Source organism: Acipenser ruthenus, chromosome 15 (assembly GCF_902713425.1).
Source record: "Acipenser ruthenus chromosome 15, fAciRut3.2 maternal haplotype, whole genome shotgun sequence".
NCBI classification, from domain to species: domain Eukaryota; kingdom Metazoa; phylum Chordata; class Actinopteri; order Acipenseriformes; family Acipenseridae; genus Acipenser; species Acipenser ruthenus.
In genome coordinates, this window is record NC_081203.1 from 35,776,566 (window position 1) to 35,793,574 (window position 17,009).

The 17,009-nt window shown below is 43.7% G+C and overlaps 2 protein-coding genes across 9 annotated transcripts; one reads left to right on the top strand and one right to left on the bottom strand.

Moving 5' to 3' along the window:
- Positions 1-2,968: 2,968 nt before the first annotated feature.
- Positions 2,969-9,197, top strand: LOC117422449 (solute carrier family 25 member 47-A-like). 6 transcript variants are annotated; one of them, XM_034037485.3, is made up of 6 exons: positions 2,969-3,233; positions 5,564-5,607; positions 6,150-6,221; positions 6,580-6,762; positions 7,647-7,920; positions 8,406-9,196. In XM_034037485.3, the coding sequence occupies exons 1-6, from the start codon at positions 3,197-3,199 to the stop codon at positions 8,672-8,674; spliced, it is 879 nt and encodes a 292-aa protein (XP_033893376.2). In that variant the 5' UTR covers positions 2,969-3,196; the 3' UTR covers positions 8,675-9,196. The 6 variants fall into 6 exon arrangements, with proteins under 6 accessions (XP_033893376.2, XP_033893377.2, XP_058844111.1 ...); XM_034037486.3 differs by lacking the exon at positions 6,150-6,221 and having other exon boundaries at positions 8,406-9,197; XM_058988128.1 differs by lacking the exon at positions 5,564-5,607 and having other exon boundaries at positions 2,972-3,233; positions 6,150-6,225.
- Positions 9,198-9,416: 219 nt separating this feature from the next.
- On the bottom strand, positions 9,417-16,952 carry LOC117422446 (tryptophan--tRNA ligase, cytoplasmic-like). Of its 3 annotated transcripts, none has more exons than XM_058988116.1 (11): positions 16,726-16,952; positions 15,496-15,648; positions 15,153-15,366; positions 14,550-14,658; positions 14,074-14,193; positions 13,493-13,675; positions 13,222-13,322; positions 12,520-12,632; positions 11,849-12,022; positions 10,817-10,957; positions 9,417-9,711 (listed from the first exon to the last, which is right to left on the bottom strand). In XM_058988116.1, the coding sequence occupies exons 1-11, from the start codon at positions 16,792-16,794 to the stop codon at positions 9,553-9,555; spliced, it is 1,536 nt and encodes a 511-aa protein (XP_058844099.1). In that variant the 5' UTR covers positions 16,795-16,952; the 3' UTR covers positions 9,417-9,552. The 3 variants fall into 3 exon arrangements, with proteins under 3 accessions (XP_058844099.1, XP_058844101.1, XP_058844102.1); XM_058988118.1 differs by having other exon boundaries at positions 15,496-15,652; XM_058988119.1 differs by having other exon boundaries at positions 15,496-15,617; positions 16,726-16,853.
- Positions 16,953-17,009: the final 57 nt, after the last annotated feature.

Genomic DNA, 17,009 nt, shown 5'->3' on the forward strand with positions numbered 1-17,009 from the left:
TCACTGCACTAAAAATCAACATGCATTTAAATTTGCATCGTGAGTTCTCAGACGCCAGCACTGACAGACTGCATGAACTTTTCCAGTCCCACACGCAATAATATTTAATTTAAAAAAAACAACAAAAAAAAACTATGATATAATTAACTGAGGTCTGTTTAGTTTATTCCTGCATTTATAGTTAATCGTTTTGCATGTTTGAAATTCTGGTGTGTTTGCATTGCCTAAATATTGTTTACCTGTAACCTCCACCTTTTATGACAGAAAAATAAATAACAAAGTGTAATGACGTGTGCTTGTTTGTTTTCAAAACAGCAGTGTTTTTATTAACCGTTTTCCATCCTGGAATTAGGATTAGCAGCGTTCTAAAGCGTTCCCCAGAAATTGAAGCAAATGTATGTTAACGTGAACACTGTTCAGAAGGTTTCATTCGACTTTATGAAGCAACGCGAGTTAACTATATATAGAGTGGTGTAAACTCCTGGCCACGGCTGTACCTAGCTGTTAAACTCGTCTGACCTGTTTAACCAGCCAGACGTCACTGGCAGCGATTGAACCAACTGAAGTCTAATGCACAGGGAGGGACAGGCGCTCGTGACAGTCTTACTGCTCTATAATTAGCTCAGTCACGGTATTAATAAACAGCATCCTCCCACCAGCTTCTCAGAACTGTCTAAAGCTGCAATCTCGCTCAGCAGCCAAGCCGAGGGAAGGCTCAGTGCACAGCAAAGGCACGCGGGCATTTAATACATCACATGACTGGATAGCAAAACTGCAAAGTACATGGCATGAAAATGGATCAATCCCCCTACAGAAACAACAGGCACCATTTCTAACCGTGTAATGCCAGTTTCTGAATCACATGTGATGCAATGCTCAGCCACCCCTCCATATTACAGTGTTTTACACCCAGCCTCACCAGCCAGTGTTTCACATGCAGTACATTATGTGTTGCCAGACAGGGGGGGAAATATTTTTTGTGCAAGAAATGGAATCTAGTTTCATAAATAAAGTTGCTTTTCTCATTTCAAAATTGCTTGGGCATTACAGGGTTAATGTGCTCAAAACCCAGATAAGCAAATCACTGGAGCTCTTTAGAGGCAGCTTGAGCTGCCAAACAAACCTACCCGGACCTGCAATTAGCGATTGTTTATTTTCACAGTTTATAAGCACAGGGGTGTGTACTGGGCATGACGTCACAATCAGAAATGTTGTTTGTACAGAAAAATTGGACGGCCCCTCCTCTTAATATTTTGTGAGAGCAGTTGAAAAACTCTACTGGTCCTGCACCCTCAACTGGGTTTTAAACCTTCCCTCAATGAAGAATATCAAAACTGTCAACCAGGACTGAATTCCACCCTGAGAGGCCTCCAGGGGAAGCATGCCAATACAAATACAGTATTTGGTTTTCTTGTTTTACTTTGAGAAAGGGCTTGACAGATTCAGCAGATTGGGTAGAAAAATAACAAATAAAAACACCCATTGAAAGCAACACTGGGCTCTCTCCCTGGCCTGGAATCTGTGACTCAAACTAATGTGTTGCCAGTTATGCCTAAGGGTGAGAAAAACACAGAAGTCACCCCCCCCCCCACACACCTTTCCCCTCTCATAGTAACACTATTGGCAAGGCAATGTTTAATTATAGAGGTTCCCAAGATCTTAGGTGTTCGAATGGGACTTGGCACTGTCTCCTCTGCTTATCTTAACAACACTGCAGGAGACTTGACTGGCTACACAGGTATATTACACCCATATTATTGGAACTGCTTCTTAAAAAAAAAACTGGAAGTGAGGTGGCACAGTGGGCTAATTCACTAACTGTTGTGCTGGTCCTCCTTGTGGGACTGGCTTTGAATCCAGAAGTTCCTTTCTTTATTTTCAAAGACTTTGTTAATTTACTTTAAGTCAATGAAAAAGCATGTTCTTCCATGGAAGTGAGGTGGCACAGTCTTTTCCAATGAGCACGCAGAGAGGGTGATGGTCCCGTGACGTGACGTGACGTGGCGTGACGTGGCGTGGCGAGGCGTGGCGTGACGTGGCGTGGCGTGGCGTAGCGAGGCGTGGCGTGGCGTGGCGTGGCGTGGCGTGGCGTGGCGTGACGTGACGTGACATGATGTGACGTGACATGATGTGACATGACGTGACGCGAGTCCGTGACCACGCTCAGGCAGCATGAGTTTGCTGTCACAACGTCCAGAATGAGGTGACGCTGATATTCTTTGATACAGAATTGAGTTTGATATTCTTTGATACAGAATTGAGTTTGCTGGAAAAGATTTATATTTTATTGTCAAAAAGTTCTAAAAAGTACTGAAAAAATTAGCCCACTGTGCCATCTCACTCCCATGGAAGAGATTGCTTTACCATTGACTATAAGGTCAATTAACCATGTCCTTGAACATAATGGAAGAAATCAACCAGTCCCACAAGGAGGCCAGCATATCAAGAATAAGAAAAAATACATCTACAGTCTGCTACATTTCTATTGCTATTGATTGAACTGTGTTCAAGTAAAGGGTTGGCCAATATGAATTGAACTGGATGTAATATTTATGCATTCTATTTTATATATATATATATATATATATATATATATATATATATATATATATATATATATATATATATATATACACATATATAATGAATTTGTTGTACTGGTTTTGGAAACAATAGAAATATAATTTAAAAAAAGAAAAGAAAAAGACATGCAAGCATGCCTTGTAAATCTTAAATCTTAATTTGCCGTTGAAAATATTTTGCATGTTAAAGTTTCAGATGAATTAAAGTCAGTATTTTTGTGAGGGTGTCTGTGGGTCTCACACTGGGCGACCCGTGTTTCTCGCTTTACCTGAAAGGGCATTAATACTTGGAAGAGCTCCTGTTACTGATATTATGGGAAATGTTTGTTTTCAAATGTACCCGGCCGGAAACCATTTTTACAAACCCGTCTTCCATCACTTTGTGAATGGCTGCGTACAATAACATGGGCAGCTGGTTCAGCATCGACATCCGAATGGATTCGGACATTTTCGTAGGCGCTCGGAAGTACGCAGGTTTCTACCCCTACTGCCTTGGTGAAGTGGATTTGAAACGATTGTAAAGTGATTTAGCTAGCGCCGGTTCTGTCCTTATTTTATTAATACTGCACGCAGCTTCAGTGTTACGTGGTACGATTCAGCGAGGTTAAAGAAGAATGCATTTTGCGGATTTTGCAGCCGGGTCGATCGGAGGTGAACCTGACTTTATTTTCTACTGCTTAATAATATTGTGATGTTTATAGGACTGTGTGCACTTTGCTTTGGGGATAGTACTGGACTGACAAGGGTAAGGGTAGATATGTATTGTACATATTGCGCCCATACGTTTCCTTCCTTTGTTCGTCTGTGTTGCATGTAAGTATTCTGCATTTTTAAAATGAAATCAGTGATACAGCTACAGAACACAAGTGCCTGGTCACGTGATCATACACTGCCGGCCGCATGACCTCTACATGATATATATGTTAATTCAAGCGATTGTAATATCAAACATTCACCACAAATACATAAATAAATAAATATACACGTTATTAATAAAGGAAAGTGCAGATTACACCGCACCGCGATTTTATCACGAGTGGATTTTAAAAACACCTTACACAGCCTCATCCGCCAGCTGTCCAATCGGACCACTGTATTATTAAAACAAGTTCCGCTACACGACAGGACTGCAGCCGTAATTAATTGTGTTGTTCGTCATTAACTGCAGTTGTAGTTTGAGCCCTGGCACGCCTGCGCGGTTGTAATTGATGTAACAGGTCGATTACACTTCAATCGGATATTTATTAATCATTCATCAGCCTCTTTGTTGGCGACCCCATTTGCTCTATTAGTATGTCTGCGTCTTCACGCCGGTGATTATTGCTCGGGTTGTTCAGAATAAATCGAGTGAACATGTTAATGTGTGCGGATGTTTATGTTACTCGATAGTGTAATTACTGCAGCTGTAATTGTAATTGAGCAGAAAAGCATTGTAATTGCTGTAACTGTAAGTGACCGCAGGTCTGCAGGAGAGTAACATTGTTTTCTATCACGTCAATTGCTGCTGTCCCAAGCTGTGCTCACTTCAGAGTCCCAGTGTTCCCAGCTCAGATTGAGTTATGATCAAACAGAAGCCTAAAGTCGTAGAGTCCCACCATACAAGCATTTCTTTCCTAACCATAACCTTGAGGAAAACCAACCCAAACCAGACTCTGCTGTTTCACCCATTCCAGGTTTCACCACATGCTTGATTAACCCCAGTGTAGGTGTGGCTTACTAAACTCACTGAAACCAGGGCGCTGTCACTCACTCTCCAGGGTCTAGATGTATTAACACCTGTGTGTCTTACTGAACTCACAGTAAAACCAGGGCGCTGTCACTCACTCTCCAGGGTCTAGATGTATTAACACCTGTGTGTCTTACTGAACTCACAGTAAAACCAGGGCGCTGTCACTCACTCTCCAGGGTCTAGATGTATTAACACCTGTGTGTCTTACTGAACTCACAGTAAAACCAGGGCGCTGTCACTCACTCTCCAGGGTCTAGATGTATTAACACCTGTGTGTCTTACTGAACTCACAGTAAAACCAGGGCGCTGTCACTCACTCTCCAGGGTCTAGATGTATTAACACCTGTGTGTCTTACTGAACTCACAGTAAAACCAGGGCGCTGTCACTCACTCTCCAGGGTCTAGATGTATTAACACCTGTGTGTCTTACTGAACTCACAGTAAAACCAGGGCGCTGTCACTCACTCTCCAGGGTCTAGATGTATTAACACCTGTGTGTCTTACTGAACTCACAGTAAAACCAGGGCGCTGTCACTCACTCTCCGGGGTCTAGATGTATTAACACCTGTGTGTCTTACTGAACTCACAGTAAAACCAGGGCGCTGTCACTCACTCTCCAGGGTCTAGATGTATTAACACCTGTGTGTCTTACTGAACTCACAGTAAAACCAGGGCGCTGTCACTCACTCTCCAGGGTCTAGATGTATTAACACCTGTGTGTCTTACTGAACTCACAGTAAAACCAGGGCGCTGTCACTCACTCTCCAGGGTCTAGCTGTATTAACACCTGTGTGTCTTACTGAACTCACAGTAAAACCAGGGCGCTGTCACTCACTCTCCAGGGTCTAGATGTATTAACACCTGTGTGTCTTACTGAACTCACAGTAAAACCAGGGCGCTGTCACTCACTCTCCAGGGTCTAGATGTATTAACACCTGTGTGTCTTACTGAACTCACAGTAAAACCAGGGCGCTGTCACTCACTCTCCGGGGTCTAGATGTATTAACACCTGTGTGTCTTACTGAACTCACAGTAAAACCAGGGCGCTGTCACTCACTCTCCAGGGTCTAGATGTATTAACACCTGTGTGTCTTACTGAACTCACAGTAAAACCAGGGCGCTGTCACTCACTCTCCGGGGTCTAGATGTATTAACACCTGTGTGTCTTACTGAACTCACAGTAAAACCAGGGCGCTGTCACTCACTCTCCAGGGTCTAGATGTATTAACACCTGTGTCCCTATCCTCCATAGGAGCCCTAGGTGTGTTCGTGGGTTACCCCTTGGATACAGTCAAGGTAAAATTCTAATCTGAATAGAAATGAGTATCTCTGTATAGGTTTTAATGCAAATAGTTGATTCTTTTTGTCTAAATGCTTCAAATACTACATTGTTTTGAGATTGTACAGGGATGGAAATAAGACTCCTATTGCATTGCAGTTTCATCCATTCCAGGTTTTAATACGTGCTTGATTAGCCCCAGTGTTCTGGTAACAAGCTCAGGTGTGTCTTATTAAACCAGGAATTGATCAAACTGCTATGCAGTGGGAGTCTTCTTGCCATCCCTGTTGTATACAGTCCAAAATTACTGTAATGGCGTGTAAAGTCATTCATTTGAAATGTTTCCATGCAAACTATGACACCAGCTCCTTCCAATATCATGATCGTGGACTGTCCAGAAGCAGGGCCACTGGAACATTGCATTGGAAACATTTTGTCTTGTTCACTGCAAATTAGCTTTAAGATTGCATGTGTTTTTTTCTTCTTGATGTTTGACAGAGAAACTCTTAAGTTAATAATAATAACAATAGTAATAATACTCCATGTTTATCATGTTTAGGTGAGACTGCAGACCCAGAGACACTACAAGGGGCTATGGCACTGTGTTCACAGCATCTACAAGACAGAGAGAGTGAGTGAGTGAAGCCCCTGCCCTGCTCTGCACAGTGCTGATGTACAGAGTGTGTGTCCTAGTTAATAATTATTATTATTATTATTATTTGTTTATTTAGCAGACGCCTTTATCCAAGGCGACTTACAAAGACTAGGGTGTGTGAACTATGCATCAGCTGCAGAGTCATTTACAACTACGTCTCACCCGAAAGACAGAGCACAAGGAGGTTAAGTGACTTGCTCAGGGTCACACAATGAGTCAGTGGCTGAGGTGGGATTTGAACCGGGGGCCTCCTGGTTACAAGCCCTTTTCTTTAACCACTGGACCACAGAGCCTCCTATAATATAATAATCCCCTGCTTTTCTGTGCTCTCCAGCTCAGTGGCTTCTTCAAAGGCGTGTCCATGCCTGTGTCCACGGTGTCGGTGAGCTCGTCCGTGGCCTTCGGCACCTACAGGAACTGCCTGCAGTGCATACAGCAGTGCCGCTACAGGAGTGGGGATGCCAGGCCGGCTCACCTGGATTTCTTTCTGTCTGGACTGGCAGCTGGCTCTGCACAGGTATGTACAGTATGTTCCGTGCAAGGCTGGAAATGGTTTGGTTGCTGGTGAGATCTGATCTACAGATACTTGTATACTGTGCGCTTTCCCATGGCTCTTTAATCATTTCAAATTTGTGAATAACGGCTTCCTCATCATGATGTTATACATCTAAACCAGACTGCATGACAGCTTGACTGTGCCACTATGTGAATTGGGCTGCAGCTTTAGTTTACACCATTGTGAAACTGGGGAAACACTTACAGTAGCTACTGCACCATTTCCCTCAGCTAGCCTCTTTCATTGAAATCTTCTGCTTTGATGTAGAATAACTTGCTGTCAGCTCACAGCCTTTTAGAAAGAGAATGTGTGAAGTATGCTTTCTTTAAAGGGTACACAAACACCTATTGCCCTGGCCCCTTAAGCTGTCTGAGTACCCCTGTGATTGAACAGGGCACAACTGGGATTGCTTCATTTAGCTGCAATATACCAGGTCACACAGTGCCAGTCACGAATACAGCTTGACTTCCTTTATAGCACATTCAGAAACTCCTCAATTAAAACTGAATGCATGAGATCAATGACAATTCAAGAGACTCCTCTAGTAAAACAGAATGCATGAGATCAATGACGATTCAAGAGACTCCTCTAGTAAAACAGAATGCATGAGATCAATGACGATTCAAGAGACTCCTCTAGTAAAACAGAATGCATGAGATCAATGACGATTCAAGAGACTCCTCTATTAAAACAGAATGCACGAGATGAATGCCGATTCAAGTTCAGCACACCATGATCTAGAGCCGCACGTGTGTGTGTGTGTGTGTGTGTGTGTGTGTGTGTTTCGTGTTTGCTGCTTCGTTGCTTGTGCTTACTTTCCGCATGTGTTCCTTGCTGTTTTCAAGGTTGTGGTGATGTCGCCTGCAGACGTAGTTAAAGTGCGACTGCAGACTCAGACGCAGCCTGAGCACGCTGTGCAGGGCTCCACCGCGAACGTGAAAGTGAAATACCAAGGCCCCCTGCACTGCATGGCGACTATCGTCAGGGAGGAGGGCGTCTTTGGGCTTTACAGGGGGGCCCATGCAATGATGCTCAAAGACGGGCCATCGTTTGCTACCTACTTTCTAACCTATAATATCTTCTGCGAGTGGCTGACACCGGCTGGGCAAAAGCAACCAGGTAAAAAGTTTTTTGTAGTTTGATAACTAAAATCGTCACCCCAGCTGAAGAGCTGCTTCCGTTTCTGTATTCATTTGTTGTTTGCAAGTCTATAGAATGACCCTCCTGTACTGTAGAGCCAGTTTACTAGATCGGATATTTTCTCTGTTCATCAAAGTGGCCCGAGGACACTAACAAGGAGCAAACCCTCCGTGCATTGTTGCTTGATAAGGTCAACACACTCTTCAAAGCAGCCCCTTACCCTGCTGCATTGATTGGTCAGGGTGTTTCTGTCTTCATTGTTCATGCATGTAGCTCTGGATCTGCTGTTTAGCTGTGTCATGACATTTAACCTCAGTCTGACCACATGGGATTGTCTGGGGGCAAGCCAGCACACTACACACGCTGTTTGAGGAACTTAGAAAACGAGTGGCCCTTAAGGATCCAGTCCACATTGCGTAGGCTCCAGGCCGTGCTGTCTCAGTTTCACTGCTTCTCATTTGCAGAGTGGTCAGGGGTGCTCCTGGCTGGAGGCTGTGCGGGGACGTGTGCCTGGGGTTTAGCCACCCCCATGGATGTGATCAAGGCTCGGCTGCAGGCGGACGGCTTGGGGAAGAGAAGGTACAATGGAGTAGTGAACTGCATCACGCAGAGCGCCAGGCAGGAAGGGGCCAGGGTCTTCTTCAAGGGGCTGGGTCTGAACTGCGCCCGCGCTTTCCCAGTCAACATGGTGGTGTTCGCTACATACGAGATGGTGCTGAAATTAATCCCATAGCAAAACGCACACACAAGACGGGGCTCCGCACTGTTACGCAACTGGAATCAGCTGTTATTTCAAAGCAAGGAAACTGCTTGTGTTGCAGCGTTTTCCAAAGCTGGAGACGTATTCATGCAATGTGCCTTTGCCAGCCACTTTATCAAATTGCACATCGTTGAAGAATCGAGAAATGATTAAATAAAATAAGGCTTCAGAGTATATCACTGCACTGAGAGATTTCCGTGCATCAGAAGCATGGAGTTTGGGCACAAGGCTTGCGTGTTAAAAACACACACAGGATTTCCTATAGAAACTTGTCTTCACCTACCAATGACATTTCACAAATAATTCAAAACTGTGAAATATGCAGCTAAAGCATTTCACCAATCTGCCCTTGGTATTTTATTTATTTATTTCTAAAAGAGTTTGAAAAGAATTGAATTGTACAAAGAGTGTTTGTATTTATATTTGATCTAACCTACTATTTAAATAACTTGTATATTTAAGCATATTAAAGGTTTTAAAAAAACCAAACATGGTATTATTTCTTAAATAAATGTACGACTGTGCCTGTCTGCGTTAGCAATGGGTCTTCACAGTTCGAGTCCTTTTTTGTTTTTAATACTGTGAAGTGCCATTGTTAATCTAACAGCATATGAATGAATGAAACGCTGTGCTCACAAGGGAGGATCGTGTAGTGAAAAGGACCTTAGTTAATGACTTGCCAGTGTCGACATTGTAAAGAATGAGAACTCTGCAGTTAAGGGTATCTGATGGAACATTTATTGTGAATTAAAGAACACGATCTCTGCATATTTAGTTACAGCAGTGTGCATCTGAAAGCTCTAACAGAAAGGCCTCCCTGTTTTGACTCCTTGTTAATATTTCGACTCCAGTTAGAAATGAAAGTCCAGCTTCCTCGGGGTCATGAACTGTTTGACGGTTTCGTCCGTCACCTGCTTGCGTCGCTCTTGGTGTTGCGTGATCATGGGCTGCAGGGTTTCAATGAGACACTTCTTCAGTTCCCCTGTAAGGAGCGCTCCGCTTGTATAGTCCTGGAAAAGTAACACAAGACTGATAGGAAAGCTCCCTGGTCTGTAAAGGAGTACACACATAGCTCTGCCACTCACTTCTGTCTTGGCAGTGCTTATTTTACGAGCAGCACTGCTTTAGTGTGGCACCAACAGATCACTCGGATCCAGCTCTGCACCGGAATCGGGCGAGGGCCATTGGTGTGGATCGGGTTAATTTACCATCCAAAATGAACCGTGAAGAAACCACTGCTTGGGTTTGTGTGGACTGCTGTTCTCTACAGAGCCTAAGAGCAGCAGCAACAAGCTGCTTGGGTTTGTGTGGACTGCTGTTCTCTACAGAGCCTAAGAGCAGCAGCAATGAGCTGCTTGGGTTTGTGTGGACTGCTGTTCTCTACAGATCCTAAGAGCAGCAGCAACAAGCTGCTTGGGTTTGTGTGGACTGCTGTTCTCTACAGAGCCTAAGAGCAGCAGCAACAAGCTGCTTGGGTTTGTGTGGACTGCTGTTCTCTACAGAGCCTAAGAGCAGCAGCAACAAGCTGCTTGGGTTTGTGTGGACTGCTGTTCTCTACAGAGCCTAAGAGCAGCAGCAACGAGCTGCTTGGGTTTGTGTGGACTGCTGTTCTCTACAGAGCCTAAGAGCAGCAGCAACGAGCTGCTTGGGTTTGTGATGTTTGCTGCTGTTCTTGGGCTCTGTGGAAGACAGCAATCCACACAAATCCAACCAGCTGTTTCTGCACATGTTTCACTTGGAATAGAAAATCCACACCAGTGCCCCTCCCCTGTAGAGAGTGTATCTGAAGAATCTCTGCGCAGCTCCACACAGTTTGAGGTGGGCTGTGGAGAGTGTATCTGAATAATCTCTTTGTAGCATAAAAACTAAAGGACATCCTCATTTAAAAAGAGCTTTGGAGCTGCTTAGTCTTAGAGTACTGGCACAGCTCACAGAGGAGACCGGAGCTGCTGTGTATTGTCTCAGCAGGTTATATTAAAGGAGCTGCATTCCTACCCGATTTGGGGTTCAATCTGGAATCTGCTGACAAGTAACATGATAGCAGATAGGCCAGGTTACGAGATGCCCTGTGCTGATAAATGACTGAGCGCAGTGCCTGCACGCTGGGACACACACCTGTCTGATTTGTTCTAATTTCTCATCGTCCTCCAAGAAGAAGGTCAAATACATGAAGGAAACATCGACGTCAGCGTCTCCACCGTGCTTCCTGTGTTCTTCAATCGTGTCTCTGCCTCCTGAAAAGGCATGCTTGTTGATCTGGGAGGGGAGAGAAATGCAATTAATACTGATGAGGAAACTTTACCTACGGGATGAATTCATTTGCTCCATCAATGCTCGTCTGGTTCCTAGTAGCTGAGTGCTCTGAAATGATCCAAATGATTTCCTAACCTCTGATCTGGCTGCCCACTTAATTTCTAGCTGCAGCTTCTGGTCCTGATACAGTAACCAAAAGGAAAAGAAATTGATGCACAGTGCTTTTCAGATTGGGATGCTGCGACATCTGGAACTGTGAATACGACTCCTAGTTTAATTCACTTGAAATGATAGAATAACAACTTCCTATCCATGTGTTATCTCCCAAAAAAGTCCTTGAAGATGCCAGTGGATTTGTTTCTGCTGCGCAGACACAGAGGGTTGCCTTGCTTTCAAATGCAACCAGACTTGCTTATCACTGCCAGGGATATAAAAAGCATGGTGGAGTTCACAAAAAAGAAACACAATATATATTGTGTCTGTTCACAACCTCCGGAGGTGGCCACTGTTCCCCTTACTGTCTCAGCTGCATTAGGAGGGACAGGCTCTGGACAATCTTAATACTGGATAATATTTCAAATACAGTCGATTCCTGCAGTGTAGAATATTCCAATTCATTACCAATGTTTTATTCCAGTGGCTCTCCACATTAATGGAGGTGACCTTGGTAAAATAATGCAATTGTGTTTCCAGGTTATAACAGAAACACACTGTACCAAGATACCATTACAACACAAACACATCACCAGAATCAACCAGTGACAAAGAGATGAGGGCCGAATATAAGCTGCTAAATTTAGAAATACCAAAAAAAAACTAAATACATTGAATGATAACCGACTCCACTAGAGATCTTGAAGACGTTTCAGTGTTTTCCGTGTCTTGAAGCATCACCTTGTTTTTGATCTGTTTGGCAGTGTCCGTCAGGAAGATGGAGGAGTTGGGGTCACTGGCACTCATTTTGGTTTGGGCTCCTTGCAGGGCAGGGAAGAAAGTGGAGTGGAGCAGAGCAGGCTTGGGGTAGCCAATCCGAGGGGCCACGTCCCTGGTCATCCTAAAATAGGGGTCCTGAAACCATTGCCATGAGAGCAGATGAACAAGAACCCACACAAACACACATACTGCAAAACAAGCTACTGGAGTGATTCTGAGTCTTACAAAGTCACCAGGATGTGAGGACTGAAACAGAAAATGATACAATGCGAATCCACCAAGAATAATACATTCACTAAGATGGCTCTGGTATGCAAGGCTTAAAAATCATGCTACTCTCATTAGCATAACATGCTCTGAAGCCAATCATGCTACTCTCATTAGCATAACATGCTCTGAAGCCAATCATGCTACTCTCATTAGCATAACATGCTCTGAAGCCAATCATGCTACTCTCATTAGCATAACATGCTCTGAAGCCAATCATGCTACTCTCATTAGCATAACATGCTCTGAAGCCAATCATGCTACTCTCATTAGCATAACATGCTCTGAAGCCACTAGACTTTACTCATCTGCATGAATCGCTTGATCTTTAGTTCCTGCAGTTTTTTGTAAGGTTTTCTCCTGACCTGATCAATCGCACATGGGATCAGACACTGAATATCCTTCCTCCCATTGAAGATCTGTGGAAATGAGGTACTGAAGGAGGGAGCCGCCTGGATTGCAGGAAAACTGATCTTTCCTGGAAACAAAGGAGAAAAAAACATGTGTCAATAATTCCTTTTAGAAAATCGATCACTTCTGACATTTCCAGGGATTGGTTTATAAATAAATCATTTGAAAACCGACACAAATCAACTCAGATTGATCTAGTACTGGATGAGCTTCTAATTTTATACTGGAGATTACAAAAACAAACACTATTTTAGACATCATTTATAAAAGACATCCACAATGTCATGTGGAGCATAACAGCAAACTATTTGCAAAATTACTGCAAAAACCTGACGAGTGCATTACTTTTAAAAACAAAGCCTGTCTTACTAAGCTCAGTGTAAACCTGGAACAGGAGTCTTATTGCATACCTGCAACTTAAACCCTTCCCTAATTTTACTGAAAGCGAATTCCTGGGGTGCGGTGTGGCATGGACAGTGACAAAAGCCTCGACGATACAGATCTTTTAAAAGGCACACCTTCGAAAAACTGCCAACTCACTTCCAAAGAGACAGGGGTGGGGAAGTGCAGCAAGACGCCTGTCATTTTAAACAGAAATGCCACTTTAATCCATGAATAAACCGAGCGCTGTTTGATGCGGCTGCGCTGTGCAGTACCTATGCAGTCGCTGTCTGTGAAGCCGAAGATCCCTTTCACTTGGTTGAATGTCACATGCTTCTGGATCTTCACTACGTTTCTGTAGAATCCGGAGCTCATGCTGCAGAAAAACATATCATTTAGTACAGTGATGAAAAGCAAGGGGGAGAGAGAGAGTTTTCAGCTGCTGTGCTCCCAGACTGTGGAATGCATATCACAAGTGCTACATCACTTCATGGTTTTAACATTACATTATACCAAGCTGTTTCTATTTGTGATCGGTGATCATACCCCATGTAGTCCAGATCGGAGAAGATGAAGGTTTTGTTCACGTCGAACCCGCAGGCGATGATATCCTTGGCATTTTCAACAGCGTATCTGTGGCAGTCTTCCAGTGTCAGGTCCTTCCACAGGTACTTCTCATCATCGGTCAGCTGGATGACCAGGGGAATGTCAAACACATCCTGCAGCCACCTGGGATTCCAAAGAGAGCCATCAGACCGACGTGAACCTGCAGCCCGTGAATCATTAGAAATGCCACAAGAACCTTCCCTGCTTCAGAGACTCTTTAAATTAGTGACTTAACAGGACTCTGTTCTGTGCTTTTCACAGGACTCTGTTCTGTGCTTTTATGACGGGTCAGTGATTGTGCACTTTCCCAATATTGCACAGGTTTTGCACTGAATTTAAATACAGTAAACGGCCAATCTGTTCTGGCATATACAGCTCACCTTTACCTTAACCCATATTAAGATCTTGTGCACACTGTGCTATCACAGGATAGTCTGGCTTCTTTCCTCCATCCCACGGACACAGCGAGCAGATTAGCTGAGCTCGGCGGGTCCGGGTTTCCTGTGGCTCTGCTGACTTACTTTGTAAAAATGAAAGGTATGAGGTGCCCCATGTGCATGGCCTCCGAGGAAGGGCCTCTGCCTGTGTACAGGTAGAACGACTTCTTATTCTCGTAGGCATCGAGGATCTGGTGCATGTCTCTAGAAAACGATACAACACAGGAGTTACAATACAGTCCTCTCTTAGAGAGACACTACCACATTGAGTACAAGGGTTCTGTGAAATGCAGTTAGCCAAGAGATATAAGTTATCACCGTACGAGCGCTGTGAACATGTTTGCAAACCTAAGCAAAGTTAAAACGTTTTTAATTTTATTTAATAACGTTTCCCTCCGAGACTCTCCAAGCTAGAACGGGAATATTTAACCACCCAGCTCCCTCTAGTCCATCCTTGGACCCATTGTGAAAGGGTAAGGAGCGAAGACCTGATTCAACGAGACAGTAAGCCAGCGCTGTGCTATAAAGACAGAGCCGAGGGGCAGGGCTGCTGCACTCGCCTGTGTGAGAAGAAGATCCCCCTCCTCAGGAAGCGATGTGCTTTCTGTCCCGTCACTCTCTCCATCCGCTCAATCAGCTCTGCCTCTATCTTACTGCTTCCAAACCGCACTGACAGGTTGCACATTAGAAGAACAGAAATATACCATCTGTGATTCACAAGATCATTTCCAACCCCCCCAACATAATACAGTCTGGTTAACACGATTAGAATAAGAATAGAATAACTAGATTAGAATAACTGTTTTTGTTTCATTCTTTTTTTTTCAATTTTTCAATTGAATTTTCATACAGAAAGTATATTCATGAGTTATTTATATTATACAATAATCATTGCTATAATTAGTTTTTACAGTTTGTATTTGAGTGTAAATATATAGCATAGCTGCCTGTTCACAGTATCGTAAGGCCTTTTGTCACGGATTAAACCCTCTGGCCGCTTCCTTATTCCTTTTTGTATCAGTTAACACAACACGTATCTACCCCTGGGAGTTTGAAATAGATTTCTGTATAGCTAAATCATTCATCTTCTACTGTGTGATCTAACAACAACAGAGCATTTGGTTCCCTTGCAAATACTAATGATTAGCCAGTGTGCTGCTCACCAATGAGTTTTTCGTAGTCTATTCCTTTAGCGTTTGAAGTGGCTACAGTCCAGGGGTCAACGAGGTCGTCTCCGTCCTCCGCAGCTGCAGGGACACTCTCACCTGACGCTGGGGAGTCCGTCGGAGGACAGCCAGCCTTGTAGTCGTGCCCTGAGACTCTTTTATAATCCAACTTCAATTGCAATAAAAGCTTCACAGCAACATCAATTTCCTCCTGAAGGGAACACAAATCTCAATCCATAAAAACAAAACAGCTTCCTTTGGGATCATTTCCAAAAGGTTTCATTCATTTCATAGGCACTGAATCCCCAATAAAGTACAGCTTAAAGGGTTCTCTTCCTACCTTTGGAGCCTTTCCTGTTTTCAGCGCTTTCACTGCTTCCCCTTGCGCAGTGAGTTTCTCATAGAACTCCATTGGGCTTTCAGTTGCAGCTCCGTCAGTCTGAGAATCAGTCATTGTGTCTGCTAGAATATGAGCAAGAGTGCAGACAGCTGCCTTTCTAATACAAGTTTGAAATAAAAATAAATAATAAATTACTACGAGCTTGATTGGCCACAGTGTAAAGGTAAGAAGCTATGCAATGGGAGCCTTATCTGCTTCCTTGTTGGCACGTCTGCATTGCATGACTAAACTGAAACGCAAACAAGACACACAAACAGTTTGAGGAACTCCACCAGCTTGGCTAAAACTACAGTGCGGGTCTTAAACCATTCCCTGCAAACGATGATGAAGACAAGATCAGCCTTGATTTGAGGAGGCAGGTGGGACAGAGTGGATTAATGAATGAATTGGGACTACAGTTATGCTGCAGTTACCTGGCTCTTACATCACTGAAGAACATAAGAATATAAGAAAGTTTACAAACGAGAGGAGGCCATTTGGCCCATCTTGCTCGTTTGGTTGTTAGTAGCTTATTGATCCCAGAATCTCATCAAGCAGCTTCTTGAAGGATCCCAAGAAGGGCAGCAGTGTGGAGTAGTGGTTAGGGCTCTGGACTCTTGACCGGAGGGTTGTGGGTTCAATTCCCAGTGGGGGACACTGCTGTTGTACCCTTGAGCAAGGTACTTTACCTAGATTGCTCCAGTAAAAACCCAACTGTATAAATGGGTAATTGTATGTAAAAATAATGTGTTATCTGTATAATGTGAAATAATGTATAATGTGATATCTTGTAACAATTGTAAGTCGCCCTGGATAAGGGCGTCTGCTAAGAAATAAATAATAATAATAATAATAATAATCATCCCAGGCTGTCAGCTTCAACAACATTGATCACTTACTGTAATCTTAGTGCACAACAAGTTCATTCTCTGATCTGAACACGTAACTCTAAGATGATCGGCATTTATAATTCAATAATGACACTTGAGACAGTCACTTGACAGGTTAGGCAGGCATATTATCACCAAGCGACTCCACCGGTATGCGTTGCACACATACGCTGCTCGCAGTCTGGGGCACTGCCCAGAAAATCTGAACATGTCGAGTATTATGTTACGCCAGGATATCGTTTTTTTAATGTTTACAGAGGAGAGCATAGTCAATATAAACACCTGTCAATGTTTCTCTTACCCAGGAGGAGAAAGGTGTACAGTCACAGCCGGTTTCAGAAATGCAGCTCCACTCATTAGCACATTGCATCAGAAACACGAGGGCACCCCACAACAGCAACCCCGCGGAAACCGGGATCAACGAAATTACGTCTACAACAAAAAAAATACTTTATTTACCGCGCGTATCGAGTCTGAGAACACCAGTAAACATCGACACACACATGAGGTCAATAGAAGCTCCTGCTGCTATCGCGAATTCCCGACATGGCATGTTATAAAACTGACAAGCGCCCGCCGGGTTTC

Excerpts from the sequence above, each read along its gene's own strand:
- LOC117422449 (XM_034037485.3), top strand. The coding sequence starts at position 3,197 with ATGCATTTTGCGGATTTTGCAGCCGGGTCGATCGGAG. Across the intron at positions 3,234-5,563 it reads TGCAGCCGGGTCGATCGGAG|GAGCCCTAGGTGTGTTCGTG; the intron begins GTGAACCTGACT and ends TATCCTCCATAG. Across the intron at positions 7,921-8,405 it reads GGCTGGGCAAAAGCAACCAG|AGTGGTCAGGGGTGCTCCTG; the intron begins GTAAAAAGTTTT and ends TCTCATTTGCAG.
- LOC117422446 (XM_058988116.1), bottom strand. The coding sequence starts at position 16,794 with ATGCAATGTGCTAATGAGTGGAGCTGCATTTCTGAAACCGGCTGTGAC. Across the intron at positions 15,367-15,495 it reads AAACAGGAAAGGCTCCAAAG|GAGGAAATTGATGTTGCTGT; the intron begins GTAGGAAGAGAA and ends TGTTCCCTTCAG. Across the intron at positions 13,323-13,492 it reads TCCGATCTGGACTACATGGG|CATGAGCTCCGGATTCTACA; the intron begins GTATGATCACCG and ends GTTTTTCTGCAG.